At 40.3% G+C, this 18,338-nt stretch overlaps 1 protein-coding gene across 3 annotated transcripts in view; it reads left to right on the top strand.

Moving 5' to 3' along the window:
- The window catches only part of PRRC2C (proline rich coiled-coil 2C), a 70,326-nt gene that overhangs the window by 41,299 nt on the left and 10,689 nt on the right, over positions 1–18,338 (top strand). For 2 of the 3 annotated variants that reach the window (XM_067001509.1, XM_067001510.1), the window contains exons 22-30: positions 219–407; positions 2,322–2,573; positions 7,551–7,640; positions 9,384–9,485; positions 13,656–13,869; positions 14,827–15,030; positions 15,721–15,833; positions 16,374–16,510; positions 17,938–18,172. In XM_067001509.1, the coding sequence (XP_066857610.1) occupies positions 219–407; positions 2,322–2,573; positions 7,551–7,640; positions 9,384–9,485; positions 13,656–13,869; positions 14,827–15,030; positions 15,721–15,833; positions 16,374–16,510; positions 17,938–18,172 (1,536 nt within the window). Of the gene's footprint in view, positions 1–218; positions 408–2,321; positions 2,574–7,550; positions 7,641–9,383; positions 9,486–13,655; positions 13,870–14,826; positions 15,031–15,711; positions 15,834–16,373; positions 16,511–17,937; positions 18,173–18,338 lie in introns of all 3 variants that reach the window. The other variant, XM_067001508.1, reaches the window with a different exon arrangement.

The following is an 18,338-nucleotide window of genomic DNA, read 5'->3' as shown; positions in this document are numbered from 1 at the left end:
AACAGTAGGAAGTTGAGGAGGAGGGAATGTGCTTTCATACATTGTTTACTCCTCTTGCAAATCTGCTGCAGTCACAAATAATGCTTTTGCTGGCAGAAGGTAAAAGTATACTTGCTGTGGTGTTCAGCTGAATGTATTTGGTGCTCTTTTTTGAACCAGTGGCAATGTACTGATTTAAAAGTCTTTTGAAACATGTTAAATGCTTGCCTTTTAAATAGGGAACAAAGCCTGGGCAAGAAGGTGGAGTTGAGCTTGGCATAGAAACTATTCAGTTTGGAGCCCCAGCTTCCAGTGGCAGCGACAATGAAGTTGGCCCTGTGCTTTCTGAAAAGTCAACTGACAAGCTACCAGAACCAAAAGAACAAAGACAGAAGCAGCCACGGGCTGGACCCATCAAAGCACAAAAGGTAGAAGGTCATGTCTTAGAAATACAAACTTTTAAACTTAAATAGCAAAGAAATTCAGTCAAAAAGAGGTTACAAGTAGTTGATTTAAAAATAGAATAGAATACTCATTCAGTTAGGACTAGACCTATAAAAATTGCATTCCACATTTGTATTTCCTAAAATAATCAAGTGGCTCTTGGAGAGAAAATGAGGAAGTGCGTGTAAACAACATCCTCGCCTAGCAGAGGTCATCCGTTGACAGTTTGGAGCAAGGGATGCGGCTAGAGCAGGGTCATGGTTATGGCATTGTGATAGCTTTGTTTGGGAGAGTATGGAGGCAATAGGGTGTTTTTGTTTTGTAGCTTGGGTTTCTTGGTTTACTCCTGTGCTTGCTTTGCTCAGGCTTTCAGAGCGGTCTTGGCGCAGGGTATTTCTGTCCTGGCTCTGTCTCCAGTTTCAGTTTTTCCTGCCTGCCTTCTCCCCATGTACCACCACTCCCAACCAATGGCGGGTGCATGGTGCTCGTCTTGGTAATCCAGCTACAAAACTAAGCAAAGTAATACATCAAATTACTGGGAAAAAAGTGTTTTGGGGAAAGGGGAGAATGTTAGAGCCACTGATTAGAAGTCTCTAAGGCACAGATGTCTAGATAATTAATTTTTTGTAACTAATCCAGGAAGAGTGAATAGGTAATCAGACATCTCAATTAAAACGCTTCTCACGTCTCCTCCAGAGATTTAGGTACTCTAGTCAATCATCATCTTGTATTTCCATTGTTATGACTCACAAGGAGTAATACTTTCTCCTCCTGTCATTTAGATTACACTTAGTGATCTTTAAGATTATTGTAACTTACTTTTCTGTTAGCAATTTACCTTTTAAAGTGTGACCTTAAAGTGTCTGGAGGAATTTCTTCAGTTAGTTGTTATAGTAAAAAGTACTTGGAGTGAGGCATGTCTGATGATCCTGACTGCTGCATTGCGGAGCTTAGGCATTCACTTCTACAAGTGCTTTCTTCCTTCCCTCTGAAGGCATTTTCTAGTCTTTACTGGCCTCTCGAGGGTACCAAATACCTTAGGGAAACTCCTGCCCTCTCCAAAGCCCGAAAGCATCATATTTTAAAGGGTCTTCATCTACTCCTGAAACAGATGGCTTGTGTTTATAGAGCGAATACTAGCAGCTTCTGGTTTTCAAGTATCAAAGCTGAAGCAATAGGATTTTAGGGACCGCCTTTAAAGAATTTTTGTGCTGCTCTGTAGTGAGATGGGCTGAGTAGTCTCAGCCAGAAAAGATATACCTCTTTAAATAGAACATTCAAGTTCCCTGAGGTCCTTCATTCTGCTTTAATTCAGCTGCACAAGAAGGAACTACTGAATTACAGCAGCTACTTTAGCCATAGTGTTTACAATGTAAGGCAACACTTGAATGTGGGTGTTTTTTTTTTTTTAATGGGTATTTCTTTAGTGCTCAGTCGCTAGGAAGAAATGTTGCCAATATGCATACATTGAAACATCAGTAAATAAAGGCAGAGTCTTTTATTCTAGTTCCCTGGAGCCCTGTAAAATTCTGAGACTCTGAAAATTAAAGTTACCTATATTTATATGAAGTCTTGTGGCTTCCTTACTTTTTTTGTGCTTGTAAGAAAAGTCAAAATCATTTTCTATCAATTTTAATTAGATCTTATGTTAGTTGAACTCTGCCACTGCATATAGTATGTCTTGCTTGAAAACAGCGTTGGAGATTTGTAATGTTCAGAGGGGATGCATTTCACGTACTTAGTGCTAACTTATTCTCAGTTGGTTTATGTATTAGAAAATACTTACCTGTTAGGAAAGCCTTGTTAGATTTAAATGAAATTATTTTAAGCATGTTGGAGTATTCTTGTGGGGCAGGACGTATGGGGAAGACATAACTGACAAGTTAACGCTAACTTAGCTTCCAGACTTGAGTCCGGTAGAAAACAAAGAGTATAAGCCTGGTCCTATTGGGAAAGAGCGTTCTTTAAAGAACAGGAAGGTGAAGGATGCCCAACAGGGAGAGCCTGAGGGACAGGAGAAGCCATCTCCCACCTCTGTCAGAAGTCCAGAACCTGTCACTGCAAAGGAAACCAAAGCAACGGGTGAACTGAGTACGGAAATAGGAACAATGATATCTGTGTCTGCTCCAGAGTTCGGAACAAACACAAAGGTAAGAAAAACTTTGAGAAATTACAGAGTGCTATATGTAAAATAAGATTTCCATGATGTAATTAACATTTGGTTGCCTGCTGGTGGTAGTTATCTGGACAGCAGAGCCCACTGAATAGCAGATTTGAAACAAATAGGTACTGCTTGAACTTTAGCAGTTCTTTGGAAGTAGTATGGGGATGTGCCGTCTGTCAAGCTCCTAGATTGGCTTGGAAAGTTTTAAACACTTCTGTTGTCTTTTGAACATGAAAACTGTCTGGATGCTTATCTTGCTGTGGAGAGTGACACTGGAGCCTGGTATAGGCAGATTCTGGGAACTCGCATCTTGAGCATTTTTCTGGTATATGCGAGATGAGAGCTTGAGTTTCAACAGAGAACTGCAGTGATGTGCCCAGTGGTTGGTTGAGTGCATGGATGACCTGAGGCTGTGAGTTAAGTGTTGTTCTGTGGGGGGGGGGGGGGGAAATCTGAACTAGGAATACGCTAAAGCATTTGATGAGGCTTGTTCAGTTTATCCAAAGGCTCTGTATGTCAGTTCCTATTGGCTTGGATATTGTCAAGGTATATCCCCTCTCAGGACCCCTTCAGGATATGCAGGACTCATGGTAGTTGTCTGCATGGAAGTCCTCTGACTTTTATCCAGTGAGGTGGTGACTTGCTGTCAGGGTTCATTGTTCTATAGCTCTGTTCTTGGCTGTGATGCATTGATAGCACTGCGTTGTTCAAAAGCTACCTATGGAGAGAGACTCATGTTTGGCCTGTCTGGGGACTGTCTTCACTTCTGGCAGCTGTGTGTCTCAAAGAACTGTGTGCGCTCTTTCTCAAATGTAAAGAAGCCTTGTAGTTGGAGTAGCTCCTCATTAATAGTTGCACCTGCCTTGGTAAAGGGAAAATGTCTTGTAAGTTTGCAAAACAGTTATGAGTTTAGACTCAAGTTTGTTGCATGCTGTCTCAACCTGTTGTTTCCTTGTCTTAAGCAGAAATCTTCTGACACCATTTAGGAAAAACACTCCTTTGCAGAAGTTTCACTAATAGTTGAAGAATCAGAAATGCAGATCACTCGTGATTTTATCTGTTTTTAAATCTGCAGTTTGTTTTTGCCAAGTTCTCCTGCAAGCAGAAGATGCTATTGCAATTAAATCTTGTGCAGAGCAAGTGTTAAGGGGGATATTTGTTTCCTACGTATTAGCTGCAAACTTGATTTTGAGTGGAATGGCAAATAAGTATGAAAATGCAGTGCTGGGATTTCTCATCCTTCCCAGCAGTTTTCATCTTCTAAGTAGATGTAAATGGTAACAACATAAACTAGAACTGGACTAGAACTAGAACTGAAGTGCTCTTCTTGTATGCAAAATCAGAAGTGCACGCTGTAAACGCCAAATTTTTCAAATATTTGGTAAGGAGGCTATTTGTATTTTGCTTTTTCACCATCTCTCAAGCTTCACGGTAAGAGCAGGAGACTCCTTTTCTAAGCCTCTTGCAGAATAGGAAACATCCTTGATTACTCCACACTAACTTGCTAGTGAGTAGCTCTGCTGAAGTAAATGAGTATCATGTCTTCTCTGTAAACATTTGAAAAGAATGAGATCTTCAAAAGGGAAGTCTGAATTTTGTGCCTTTCTGGCCCTAGGTAAATGCAGGTTGCTAAGGTGCTTTGAATTAGCATAACATTAAAATGTCAAGCCTCTGTCTTCTCAGGGGAAGACCGAATTGAAAGGAAATTTTCCAGTTTGTGCTGGATATGCAAATTTACCAACAATTTCCTTATTGCTTTAAGAGGCTACTAATAGAAGCATTTAATATATGCTATAAATAAGCCTAAAAATTCCTGTCTCCACAGTTCCAGATTTGCTTTTGAGTTCCTTTGCCATGAGTAGTTCTCCAGGAACACTTAAGTTTTCTAGGAAAGGGGTGGTAGTGTTTTATATTCTATGGAAGTTGAACCAACAACCTGCAGATGTATTAGAGAAGTTAAACTTGATCTGGATTTCACAGAAATAAACCCATCTTGCTACTTTTTAAAGTGTCTTTTAAAATAGCTTTAAATACTGAAATAGCTTTAAATACTGTTCCAGTCCTGGAACTGATTTTTATTGCAGCAGCTTTCTCATGTCTTTGCAGCATTGTCTTTGCGCACTAATGAGGGAAGAAGTGACAACATCTTTAATCTGTTGTTTGAATGTCAGGTGTTAATGTTTTTAGCAAACCTAAATGATTTATCGGTGGACAGTCATCTTTCCTGGGAGACTACTGCTGAGATGCCAGCAAGGCACACTTTCTTTAGTGTATTTGTTGACTTTAATGTTTATGAAAGTCAAGCTAGCTGTCTTTCTTCAGAAGCAGAAGCTTTGTAGGAATATGTCATCCATCCCAAAACCACGCCCTTAGTAACAGCATGTGCACTTAACCATACAGGACTGTTCTACCTGAGAAACTGCAAATATAAATCACCTCATATTAACGGGCTGTTTACCTGGAACGTAAGTGTGATGCTCTGAAGCAATTCCAGCTGTTTCTCTTGGGTTTTGTAGTATTTTTGGAGTAAAACTGAACTGTTGCACAAGTGTCTGGATTAGGTAAGACACCTTTAGCTTTCCCCCAGCCCTCCATCTCAAACTAGTTTTGAAGCTTTCAAATCACAGGAGTGATCAGTAACTGGTTGTGGATATGGCAATGAAATGTTTGTGTAAGTAGTTGATAAAGGTTTGTCTTTTGGAGGTGATGTCAAAAAGGACACTTGCTTTACTTGAGAATAAAGTTTCTGAGATGGTTCAGTACCTGACAAGCTCTCTTGGTTAGATGATTTCCATGAAGTAGGAGCAAACCAAACGTTGAGGAAATTAATGATTTGTAGTCCCCTGCTCCTTTGTAGCAAGGTCACCTCTGAGGTCTACCTTATTCTTTTGCTCATAAAGTCGTAGGTTTGTTCTCTCTTCTTTTTGAGCAAATTAGGTAGTTATAAAAAGTTTGCCTGTTTTTTCTTCAGCTATAAGTACCCTGTAGGTAACTTCAAAAAATATGTACAGCTTTTTGCTTTTGCTATTATTACAGTTATTAGTTTATATCAAACTATTCAGTTGGTTTCTTCAGTAAAAGTTATACAGAAGGTTCATTTTAATTGAACTAGGAAAGCTTATGGTGATGGTCGATACATAAAATACTGTAGACTTATATATCAGTAAATGAAGGATGGTGGTTAACCAACCTATGACTTATGGAGTGGTGTTCCTATAGCTAAAGTGCTGTCTTATCTGCATGTTCAGGATATAGCTCATCCTTGTACAACAGCTCAGCATTGCACAAATGCTTGTAAGGGCACCAGAGTTGATGTGGCAGTTTTGTGTTTAATTTTCTTCTAACCAAGAAGCCAGTTAGTTACACTTCGTTAGAAGGACCGTGTGATTAAAGCAGCTTTATGGGCTTGCTTTATTCTACCCAAATGGAAGTTACCCACTGGATTCAAAGAGTAGCATGCAACTTGCAGCTTGGTAGTTTGGATTGTGGAAAATGTGTATCTGGTATCCCACCAGTTTAACAAGTGAGGGAAATAAATAACTACACAGAGAAATAGATTCGTTCTGTTTCCATCATAAATACAAAAGTGTGCACACTGTATCCTCTCTTACCCTGTTATTCTGGAGCTTGTTTTTCTGACTTTTAGCAAAATGAGCTTATCTTTTTAGGAGGATTCTTTGTTACTTGCCGGTTAGTATCTTGATGATTCAATTACTGTGTTACAAGACATTGCCATAGGCTTGAGCAGTGAATCAAGTGTGCACTTTTTCATAGCTTATCATACTGGCTGAATGCAATCGAGCATAATCTCTTTTGTGCTTTCAAAATCATTGTGTTGGCAACACCAGGCACTCATCAGCAATTCTGCTGCTAATTTATCCTTCAGTTACTTCTTGGTGTTTGGTTCTGTAAAAATGATAGAGCCTATCCTGGGCTTGCAGTGGTTGCTAGTGAATGAGTCTTGGCTAATTCAGAGTTCTTTGGTCACACCGTTTATCTGACAGTCTTTGGGTCAGATTCTGATAATACTTGTTTGTCTAGAATACAGTCAGTTTTAAATATCCGATGACAAGAACTAAAAACCAGTGCTAAATGTGGCTTTAGAGAGAAGTACCAGTGCATTTTTTTTCGTTATAGGTCATTCTCTAGAGAGCTGGCAGTGTCATCAATTAGATGCTTTCAGCAGGGAGTTTAGAGTTACCACGTCAACAGTCACTGGCTACATCTAAGTCCATGAAAGTGGACTTGATTCGTGACACATGTTATGGTCCACTTAACTGTGATAATAAATAAGCTTCAAGGAAAGCCTCTAGGTAAACTGGAAACTTCACCCCTTTTCTTCCTTGAAATCACTGCCCGGTGCAGAAACTGGGAGGCAGACTTTCACTGTCTGGAGAAACTGTGTCTTATGACTTTGAGACAGGACTTAACAAAAATTATTCAGTCAAATGGCAACCATCGCTGCGTTCTCTTTTTAATCTGGAAGGCCTTACTTGTGATAGGTTTACCCAAGAGATTTCTGTTTGTTTAAAGCTACAGAAATCTTTTGGCTAATATATTTTGCTTTTTGAATGAAGTGGGCTAAAAGTGCCTAGAGGTAGCTAAAGCATCTAGGGTAACAAATGGTAACTGGTTACACCACCACAGTTCCATATGCCTAGTGTCCTGGCACTCCATCACTTCGTGTATCCTTGCTTTAAAGACAGCATTTTGGCTCATCTCCAGGCATATGTTGTGAGGTCATGAGGCAGACTGTAATCTCCCCAAAATTCTTCTGACCTCAGTAGTAATTCAGCAACAAGAATTGCTGGACATGCTTTCCAACAAGCTTTTTGGGATGAAATTCTAACTTTCTGTTGCATGATAAGCTTTCCTTCCATAGAAAGGATGACCTCTGTCCAAAAAAACTTAAAATCTGATTTAGGTAAGGGAGATATTTTAATGGAATTATTTTTCTTCACAGGAGTCTGTAACAGACTACACTACACCTTCTTCTCATCCTAACACAGTGGCTACTAGCAGTACAAAAATGGAGGAGACTTTGGTGACGAACGTAAGTCTATTGTAGTGATCGACTTGACTTGGAAGACAAGAAAATATTTTTGCACTTCTTTAAAGCACAAAATACTGCCTTCAGTAAACAAGTCACTAGAGTTTCTTTCATGATAACTAGCTGTGCACTATCCAGTAATCTTACTCTGAAGGACAGTTGGTTCATTTAATATCTGTTCTGGAATTCTTCAGATATTTCCTTATTTTGTGAACTACCACTATAAGCTGAAGAGCACAAAGTGGAAAACATCTAGGGACAATTAAAAACAAAAAAAAAAGAAAAAATAAACATAATCAGTGTGTTCCCAGCAGCAGTTGGGACTTGAACCTGGTATAAGTAGCAAAGGTCTGTAGGTGAGTTTGAAGAAAGGCTTTTGAAAACAAAGCTGTTTTGAACTGTAGCCTGAAATCACAGTGCTTGCATGTAAAGGGAGCAGCTTAATGGTTTTTGAAAGCATACGGCAGGATTTAAACTGTTCGATTACTACAGAGATGATATCTGCAGTCCTCACAAAGCCGATGATGCTGGCTGTGTGTGTGTGCTGTACCAATTGAGAGGACCAGCTGGATTGTGTGTTGTAGCGGAGTCAAGCTTGTCCTGAGCTTGCTGGTACCAGGCTAGGGACTTGGCTGTTGTTATTTTTGTTGTTTGGGTAGCAGGAATATAATTAGCTCAGCATTGAGTCGCTTGTTGTTTGGGGGAAGGAAGAATCAATAGTAGAATCTCAAGATTTTACAAATATGTCTTGTGAATTCCATCTAAGAAATGCTTTTAAGCCTACTGCAGCATCCTTTAATGCGGTTTTGAAGCAATATTGGTTGAACTTACTCTTCTGCTGGATTTTCTGGTGTTGTTGTGGTTTGTGCTTTTGGTGGTTAGTGTAGAAGATTGAATTCTTTTGTGTAAATGTTCTTAGTGTGTGCTCCATTGTGGCAGGTTGGAGTTGGATTTGCAATGCAGGATATAGGGGCTTCTGGCCACAAAGGATCTGTGCTATCACCTGCTTCAGAGCTTCAGTATCTGTGTCTTTTGGATTAGCCTCATCTCATCAATAGGTGGAATTCTGTTAGCTGTGCTCTTTGAGTGGAGAAGGAACTGATCAGAAGGAGTGGGTTGGCCACTGCAGTGTTTTTGATGCATTCCATTTAGAACATCAAGGAAATCCATCAGTGTTTTCTTCCATACAGATAGAAATAGCTTTCTGTCAAGTTTATTTCCCTGAGTTTGACATCTTTCATCTTTTGAAAGAGAAAATAACTGAATTCAGTTATTGGATGACAAATCTGTTTTGGTTTGTTTCATGGTCCTGTGACTTTGAAGATTTGTAGCTTCCTCTGTTCAGAAACTGCATCTTCGAACTTAGAGGTCACCAAACCCCGTGTACTGTACTGGTACGGAAGGGGCCAAACTTGGCTTGGGAAGAATTTTTGCATACCAGGAAAGTAAAATGGTGCTTCAAAGTAAATCCCAAAGCAGCTAATTGGTATTTGTTTATGCAGAAGACGAGGATGCTTCAGAACCCTAGTCTTGAGTCTCTTTTAAAGAGAGATAAGAAGCATCTCAGCACCTGCTGAACAGCGTCTTCCCACCTACTAAATTTTCACCTTATTTTATCAAAACCTCCCTGCCAAATGCTCAAGCCTTGAAGAAGTTGTAGCTCACTTTATAAAGCTTGAGCTTTGCTTTTCTGGGGCTTTCATAATAGACGTAGTTAGAATGTGATGTGTGTTGCCTGCCTTTCAGGTGCCCCTGCCCCACACCCTTCCCCTCCCTAGGAGGGAGACTCTACAACAGAGCTCCAGCCTAACTCCAGTTTCTCCCGCTACCGTCGACCTCACCCTCAAGGTATGTACCACATCCCTCTAAGGGTTGTTTTCTTGCATGCAGGGGAAAGTTAATGGAGAACTTGCTGGTAAACCTTTTTTTAGAGCCTTCCTTTGTTTCCTCTGCTGAACTGCTTTTGCATATAAACGGATGGCTGAAACACAAGACTGTATCAAAGGATGCATTTAAATTCTAAATTTCTAACCCCATTTTGCATTAACACTTGGCATCAACCGATCTTGGCTCCCACTGCCCTGAAAAAGGATCCTAGCATTTTAGCATTGTACCATAGTGCTCATGACAAACCATCGGAATCTGATTTATTTTTACTTTTTGGTGTGTGTGGCATAAAGTTGCTCAGTTTGGTATTAAAGGCTACAAAGAGTTGCTTGGTAAGCCAAGCTTGATTTTCTTAGCTGTAAGATTTTGGTGCAGTGATACTCTGTTTTGAGTTGGATGGCTGAATAATGCAATGTAGGTGGCGTGTTGGTGACTGAAAGGCAGTTTGATCAGCTAGTCAGAACATGCTTTGTTGTGTTGTAAATGTTCCGTTGTTTTCTGCTCTTCAGTGTAGAGCAAGTGTGGAGAATATCTTGAGTAGCATTTTCCTGTTCTGATGGATTTCGGATTGTGTGCATTGTATAACTCACTAACATAGTATTGGTCTCTAGCTTTGCTACCGTATCTTTAGAAGTGTTTGGTCTTTGGGTGTGTTAGGTCTGCTTTGTGACTGTGACTGCAGGTGACTGAACTAGTAGAAAGAAACATTGCTGCTTCTAGTGTTGAGAGTGACGTTTGAAATTAGTTGCTCTAAATTTAAACCAAAAAAAAAGCTGAGAACAGGGATTGGGTGCAGAACTAACACTTTGGAGAAATTTACTTGTCAATCCTGGTGAGACTTAAGTCTTGCCAGCATGGTTTGACAGCTGCTTGCTCACGTTCTCTATGGGTGATAGTTATTAATGATCTTGTGTTGAATCTTTGCTTTTCTTTTGTTAACACCTTTTTTCCTGGGGAAAAAAATGTAACCACTAAAACAATAGACATCCAGGCCAGCAAAATGGGGAAAGGGCTGGAGAGGGAAGAGTAAATTAACAAGAATATCTGATTTTCTTTTTGCATTCTTGTGTAACAAATTACCATAATCTGACTTTCTGGCACCTGAAAGTATTTTTCTGAAATAGCAGTTTCGAACTGGTTAGCAGCTGGATTCCTACATGATACAGGTAGGAACATTACAACGGCACGATCCCACAAAGAATGTGATGCTGCTCAGCTACAGAGCAGACTACTCTGCTCATTTGTATTTTGTGGTGTCAGTGGTTTTATTCATTTCTCAGTGGATGATAAATCTTGGATGTGTGATAACAAAATATATTGAAGATAGATGTTTTAAGGCTACCTTGAAGTACTTTCTGATCAAAAGCTGAACAGAAATGCATTTAAAATCAGCTTTGACTCAGTGTTCCTTACTCCAGCTACTGGAACACTGCCTCCTCCTTCTTGTAACTGTTGAAGGCAACAAGCTTGTTTTGAAGCACGCTGACACTATCACTTCCACAGAAGGCCTTCTGGCCCAGGCAGAGCAGAGCTGCTCTTTTTCTCCTTGTATTTGATATAATCCTTGCTTTTAAAAGGTACTTCTGGAGCAACAGAAAGCAAAGCATTCCTTTCCCTCTTTTAGAAGAGCAAAGTCTCTAAGCTCTGCCTCCAGAAAGGGATAACCCTCTCTCATATCCTCTTTTTTCCATCCCCTATCACAGAAAGCTGTCTGTGAGGAGGCTCAGATGAGGAACAGCCAAAATTGTTCCAACTATTTCACATCATTCTGCAAGGGTGTAGGTGTAAGGTGCTCATCTGAGAAAGCTTGTTGAGCACTGTTTTCCTTGCACCAACTTTACTAAAGACACCTTTACTAAGGTAGACATCCTGAAAGCACTTACCTGCTGCTGCTTTTGCTAGTTAGGACACTGAGAAAAATAAAGTCCAAAGCCATCTCAAACTGAACTGCCTGGCTCTCTTTGTGTTCCAGAGCTCAATCTAAAATTCCTGTGTAGGCACCAGAGTCTGGCATCTTTTGGCTTTCTTTTGCCAGTCACCTAAACATTGGTTTACATAAGGATATTTATGTAACCATTTTTCTCCAGTTAACTTCTTGTGCAGTGACTACTGGAGCATTAATGTGACGTGAATGGCCCTGATGGGTCAACAGTGAAGCAGCAGCCTCAAGTAGCCATGATCTCCAACCTGTGTTCTCCTCTTCCCATAACTGAGCAGCAAAATCACACAACTTTCCACAGCCTCGCTTACTGTAGAGCTTCTTACTCTTTCATATGTGGTCTGTAGATGGTGCTGCATAAGCACTCCTAGAATACCAATCTCTCTTGCATCCTTTTACAGTTTAAGAAGTTAGAGACTAAGGAGCTCTCTAAAGGAAAAGCTATTTGAAAGCTTGATAAATTTGAAATTTGAAACTTGAATAATTGGTAGGGGTATGGAATGACCTGGGATCTTGCTACTGTTTAGGTTTGGAAGGCAAAATTCAGTGTGTAGACTCCAGCTTTTTTGCTATTACTAGTTTCTCCAGGACATCATGAAACTTGATGAACATAGGAGAAGCTTCTATGTATTCTTTATTCAGATGTCCACAGATATTTTCCTCACTTCTCTTCATACCAGTGTGGTATGAGACCATTATTCTGTCTTACCAGAAGCTTTTGTTGTGTTCAGAAAGGAGCCTCTAGTCTTACCTGTGCTCCACTTTATGCAAAATCCTTTCCTTTTCCATTTTGAAGTTTGCCTTGTCCACAAGAATCAGAACCAATTTGGAGGAGAGTGTTGTGATGGGGAAACTGAGTATGAGTACATGATTGCTGGGTACGATGGTCTCAAAAATGAAAATAGGTGATTTATTTCCAAGTGATTTAATGTGCAACAAAGTTTCTCTCCTTCCCCTTTTCCTCTTGTGAGGAATACAGAGCTTAGCTTCTTTCTGTATGGACATGTATTGACCACGTTACCCACTTCTTTGCGTATTGCTCTGCTTTTTTATCACGCCTGAAGCATCTAGCCAAATAACATAAATTGTGTTTGGTCTGTCCAGACTGTGCTTAGTGCATTTAAATCTGGATAGTTGAAAGTGTGACTTTAAGAGTCTGTAAGTCCCAGTTAGGGCACTCTACTGATCAAGGCAGCAAGGGCAGATTTGTTGGTAAGGGTGTATTTGCCCCTTTACAGATACCTTTAAAGACAGCGTCTGACCTTAAGAAGCTCACAGTACTCTACATGAGGGATTACAGCCTCTGGCATCCAGCTCTGCTCACACAAACTTTCCATTTCAAGGGAGGAGGACAGTTGGAGGTTGTAGGGATGTCCATGGGCTGTGTTTGAGCACTTAAATTAGCGGGTGTGGTCTGAACATTAATATTTCCTTTTCACTAGTCCATCAAAAGTGTCCCAGTTCAAAGATACAGCATTGTGCATCTATTCTAGCAATAATTAGATTGTTGGCTGCAATAAAGCAATGGTTCCTTCCACTTTCGGTGGAAGAGAATTGTGTACAAAATATTTACTGGAAGTTCCACGTTCCTTGCTGTGTAAGAATTAAATTCATTATTACAGAAATAGAGGAGTGTGAAGCGTCTATAGCGCTAATGTAAAGCAGTATGCACAAGCTGTGTCAGCTCACGATCGCATTTTGAACGGCAGTTGCTTTGGAAATCTGACCTTGACTGCTGTCGGGTGTACTGAAGTGTACATTAGGTATTTTTGGTGGTAACACAAAAGGGATGACATAGCAAGAAAGTAAGGAGCTGCTTCATTTAAAAGACCCAATACTTGTAAGTAGAGGACTTACGGAAATATCTGGATTCTTTTGTACCTTTCTTTAGCTTCCCATGCCTTTTGCTCTCCATGTCAAACAAAACCAAGCCAAATTAGAGTGCGTGAATTCTCTTTTGAGTATTGAATGTTAAGATCATGAACTGTGCACGTGTGCAGTTGGAACAGATAAGAAGCTCCAACTTCAGGCTGTATGCTTTCTGCATGAACAGAGTTGCACGATTATGATGACTTTTAAGAGGCTCGCATGAAGCCTGAGTTGCCTTTTGAACTAAAAATAACTGTTAAAAGTTGAAGACTGGCTGGTTGAACTTCCTAATAGATGAGGAAATTTGTTTTCTTTTTAAATAGATGGAGTCTGCACGCAAAGCATGGGAGAATTCCCCAAACATGGGGGAGAAGAGTTCACCAGTGACATCAGCAGCGTCTCCCATAGCTGGTGGCAGCAGCAGCAGCAGTAGCAGCAGCAACACTGGGCCAAACAGTGGTACTTACAGCTCCTTCTCTAGTGCATCGATGCCTCCTATTCCTGTAGCCTCAGTTACACCAACAACTTCACTATCAGGTACTGGGTGTCCAGATTGCAATATCGTGTTGTATTGTTCTTTGGTTATGTGTTTCAAGAGACTAGATTCCCACCACATTTAATGTACAAGACTTCTGTCAGCTTTGCAAGCATGAAATGTCAGCTCTGAACTATAGCTTCCCAAATACCTCTTAATTAACAAGGAGATCCTTCCCCTGATTCACTTCAATCAGCTGAAAAGAATATGGAGAGGACATCTCTGTTTGTGCTATTTATGTGGACTTGAAAGAGGAGGTGAACTTCTCCTCTTGACTGACTTAATGGTTTCATTTTGTTCATCTGAACGAAGGGAGGGAAATAAATTTATTTTTTTTCTTTCTAAGCAGCTGGTAGTTCTGACAGCCACTCACTTCCAGCAGACAGCTTCAAATTTTTGTCACTTCATCCAGCCAGTTACAGTATTACTTTTCATTTGTGCTCTTACTTTCAGACTTGAGGCTTCAACAGCTCATAGCAGATCTCCCTTGTACTGGGGAGAGCAAGTGTCTGACTGCTCTCCACAAGCAGTGCTCATTCCCATCTTGGTTCTTTGCAGCAAATGAAAGATGCTGGATCCAATTAAATCTTCACAACTAGGAATATTAGAGTATATGTCAACACCTCAACTGGAATGCTTTAAAAATAACTTTCTTTGGAGCCAGACTCTCAACCATGAGAGTCACAGCCGCTGTACGTTGCGATATTTTGTTGGATAATTGACCAAGATGTCTACTTTGGTACTTCTAAGTCCTCCTGTGCTTGAGAAGGGAGAAGTAACTTAAAAGAATTATTCTCCCTGTCCATCTTAAAGTGATGGAAATGGCTGCATTAGGTTTCAGTGTTCCTTACTAGTAGCACGTATGCTTGCATAGCTGTCCCCAAACTGACCACCAGAAGACGAGGGTTTGAAATGTCTTCAGCTGTTTTACAATACACCTCTTGTTTCTCTTCTTGTAGGAGCTGGAACATACACAACCTCTTCACTGAGTACAAAGACTGCAAGCACCTCAGACCCTCCCAACATATGTAAAGTGAAACCACAGCAGTTGCAGACAAGCAGCTTAGCTTCTGCAAGTCACTTTTCCCAGCTGAGCTGCATGCCATCCCTCATCGCCCAGCAACAGCAAAGTCCCCAGGTCTACGTGTCTCAGTCTGCAGCAGGTAATAGTGTTCAGCTGAGAAGCAGTGTGGTTGCTTTATTGGAGTTACAAAGCTAGAGAAATTAATTTAATTCTAGTTTTATCTGCAGTAAGGACAGAATGATGGGCAGCATTTTGTGAGCAAATATTCACTAATTGTCTTAATCTAAATAGGCAAGTGTCTTATCAGTATAATGATAATGCCATGTTGTTAGTTTATTGAGGAAAGTAAGTTTGCATCTCTTGATGCATCATTTTTTCTCAATTTCAAATCAATATTCAAGACCAAGAATGACTTCGTCTTGATGACTTTATTAAAGTGCCACGATAGCTTATAAGCATGGCTTTTTTCTTTAAAGAAAGTTCTACATATAACTAACCTAAATTACATGACTTCAGAGCTTGTTCTTCCCTTTCCATCACCAAAGTGCCTGTTCTTGCCAGAATCTGCTGTTTTGTCCCTTAAGAAATTCATGGGACTGAAGATGTATATGCAAGACTGATAGATTCTGGGGATGAATAGATACCAAAGAAAAGATACCACGGCTTATTATGCAGCTGTTCAGTTCTGTTTCTTATCCCAGTCTCTCTGGTAGTTGTCACACTGGGAAGTACTGACAGTGGCTGCATCTCTAAATCTTGATGAAAACCTGTTTAGCAGAGAAATGTTTGGAAACATACTAATTGTATTCCTCTTCCTGAGGTACTGCAGCTCAAATTCCAGCATTTTATATGGATACAAGTCACTTATTCAACACCCAGCATGCACGTTTGGCACCACCTTCTCTGGCCCAACAGCAAGGCTTTCAACCAGGGCTTTCTCAGGTATTTGGGGATTTTTATTTTTTTTCCTTCTCTCCTTATCTACATTGACTTTAATGCTCTACAAATGAGCAAATGGGGGCAGGCAAGAGTGGGACTGAAGACTGCGAAAATGAGATCATACCTGTCATTGCTATTTCGTACTGATGCATTCAGGTTGTTTGATCTCTACTGCTCCTCTGATTGAAAACAATTGTCATAAAATTTGAGAGAATAAGTTTTCACTCACAGTGTACCTCATGTAAAAGTGCGTGTTCGTATGAGGTGTTATGGTACAAAGTTGTATGGATCTTGTGCAGTTGTTTTGTACCCAGATCTAAATGATTGGTTCAGGTTCTCCTGGTTATTTTCACCAAAAGCATAAAGCACAACATGGAAGGATTTTTTGGAACAGGTGCAATACTTGGCTCTCCATGCAACCTTGAGGTTTTAAATTCTTCTGTTTACTTTTAAAGATGGTACACAAATCCTGGCACACATGTGGCTGTAGTTTTTCTACATGACTTTTATCCTGAGATATTTAATGGTTTCTTCTTTCTGCAGCCCGCTTCAGTTCAGCAGATCCCCATCCCCATTTATGCACCTCTGCAAGGACAGCATCAAGCTCAGCTGAGTTTAGGAGCAGCACCAGCTGTGTCACAAGCCCAAGAATTGTTCAACTCCTCCTTGCAACCTTATAGGTAAGTAGCACATGTAAATTTATTTCCTTTTGGGGTGGCAGAATTTATAGAAGTTGCTTCCCTGCAGACTTGTGTCTTGTGTTCAATAGGTACCTCATCTTCCTGTCTTCCCCAAAATCTTTCATCTGTTCATCTGCCTGAAAACTGTATGCCAAGTGGGTAGTCTGCATCTGCAGATATAGTTGAAAAATTGTGGTTCATAAATCATGCCAGAGATTTGTATCTCTGGAAAAACAAGCTAAAAAGCTGGAAACATCTTCAGTCTTCCATACTAAGAGAACTGGGGGGAAAAAAAAGTCTGACTCCTTAATTCAGTATTTTGTTTGTTTTTTTCTGATCAAACCAACACTGGAGTCTAGAAACGCTTTGAAATCATAATATGAACCCCACAGGTAAGGTAGGGTGGGGGAAATTTCATTCCAGATGCGCAGGGGATAGGAGATTACATTTTAGAACAAATGTGTCCTGTTTGCTACAGGAAATGATAATAAGACCAGTATATCTCAAGTGGCATTGAATCTGTCTGCATACAAATCAGCATACAGAGGAATTTCCAAAGTGTCCTTGTTGTTCCTACCAGAAATTATTCATAGTGGTATTCTGACAAACGTTAGTTTCACTTTAATTACTTTTGCAAAGAAACTTCTCAGAGGTTTTTGCAAGTGCATGTAGAACAGCCGCCTTGTTGTGATGCAGAAGGCTGAATCCAAACAAGGTGGACTCAGCAGGGGTTTAACTGACTACACGTGTATCCTGAATCCTTTAATCTGTAAGTCAGTCCTCTCTGTCCTGAGCACTTTCCGTGCTTTTTGTACTGGAGGAATCCATTTCTCCAGATGCAGTGTTCTGCGTATCTAGAGTCTGACAGAGTGTATGTGGCTTTAGGGTTTATCAGATCAACAAGTGTTATATAGCCATAGTGTTTTCTGTCTGGTACTACAGCCTTGGCTGGCTGACCATTGTTTGGAAGACTTTGTGCTTGACTGACTTTGGACCAAATATTGTCTGTCCTTTCATAGCTGACAAAAAAATGTTACAAACAGTTGGCTAGTTGCAGAAACACAATCAGTCTGGCACGCAGTCCAGATTAAATAAATGCTTCTGGCTGATCTGGTCATGCATACACCAGTATCAGTGGACTTTGGGGTTATGCTGATAGTAAGAGGACTAATACCTTTCCCACATCTTTAAAGGTGCAGACGGTTTTAGGGTTTAAATAAAAAGCTTAGTCATTTTTCATGTGGGCTTTAGTAGCATCTATTATTCTGTTGTGTGCAGAATAACTAGAAAATCTACCCTTCTCAAGTGAAAATCTGGATAATCTGGTGTTCTAATTCTGTTTCAGCAATATAACCCATGTTCTTAAATTTTTGGTGGCTGTTGATCTCTGTTTTCATTTTTATACTTAATGCTCCAATCTCTTGCAGGTCCCAGCAAGCTTTTATGCAAAGTGGTTTGTCTCAGCCATCACCAGTAGTTCTGTCTGGTACGGCCTTACACAACTTCCCAACAGTGCAACACCAGGAGCTTGCGAAGGCACAGTCAAGCCTGGCATTTCAACAGACTTCTAACACACAACCTATTCCTATCTTATATGAACATCAACTTAGTCAAGCTTCAGGACTGGGAGGCTCTCAGCTTATTGATACACACATCCTGCAGGTAGGAAATACTCCAAAATGCTGAAGTTCTGCAGTGGTTTGATACAGATAATACAACAACCAAGTATTGGCTAGCTTGGGATAAGCCTACCTCTTCTGTAATAATTATATAACAGTCAAGGAGGCAGAAAACGTGAAACACTTGGAAGAGAAAGTGCTTTCAATTT

Source organism: Anser cygnoides, chromosome 8 (assembly GCF_040182565.1).
Source record: "Anser cygnoides isolate HZ-2024a breed goose chromosome 8, Taihu_goose_T2T_genome, whole genome shotgun sequence".
Lineage (NCBI taxonomy): Eukaryota > Metazoa > Chordata > Aves > Anseriformes > Anatidae > Anser > Anser cygnoides.
This window is presented reverse-complemented; position numbering and strand designations above follow the sequence as displayed.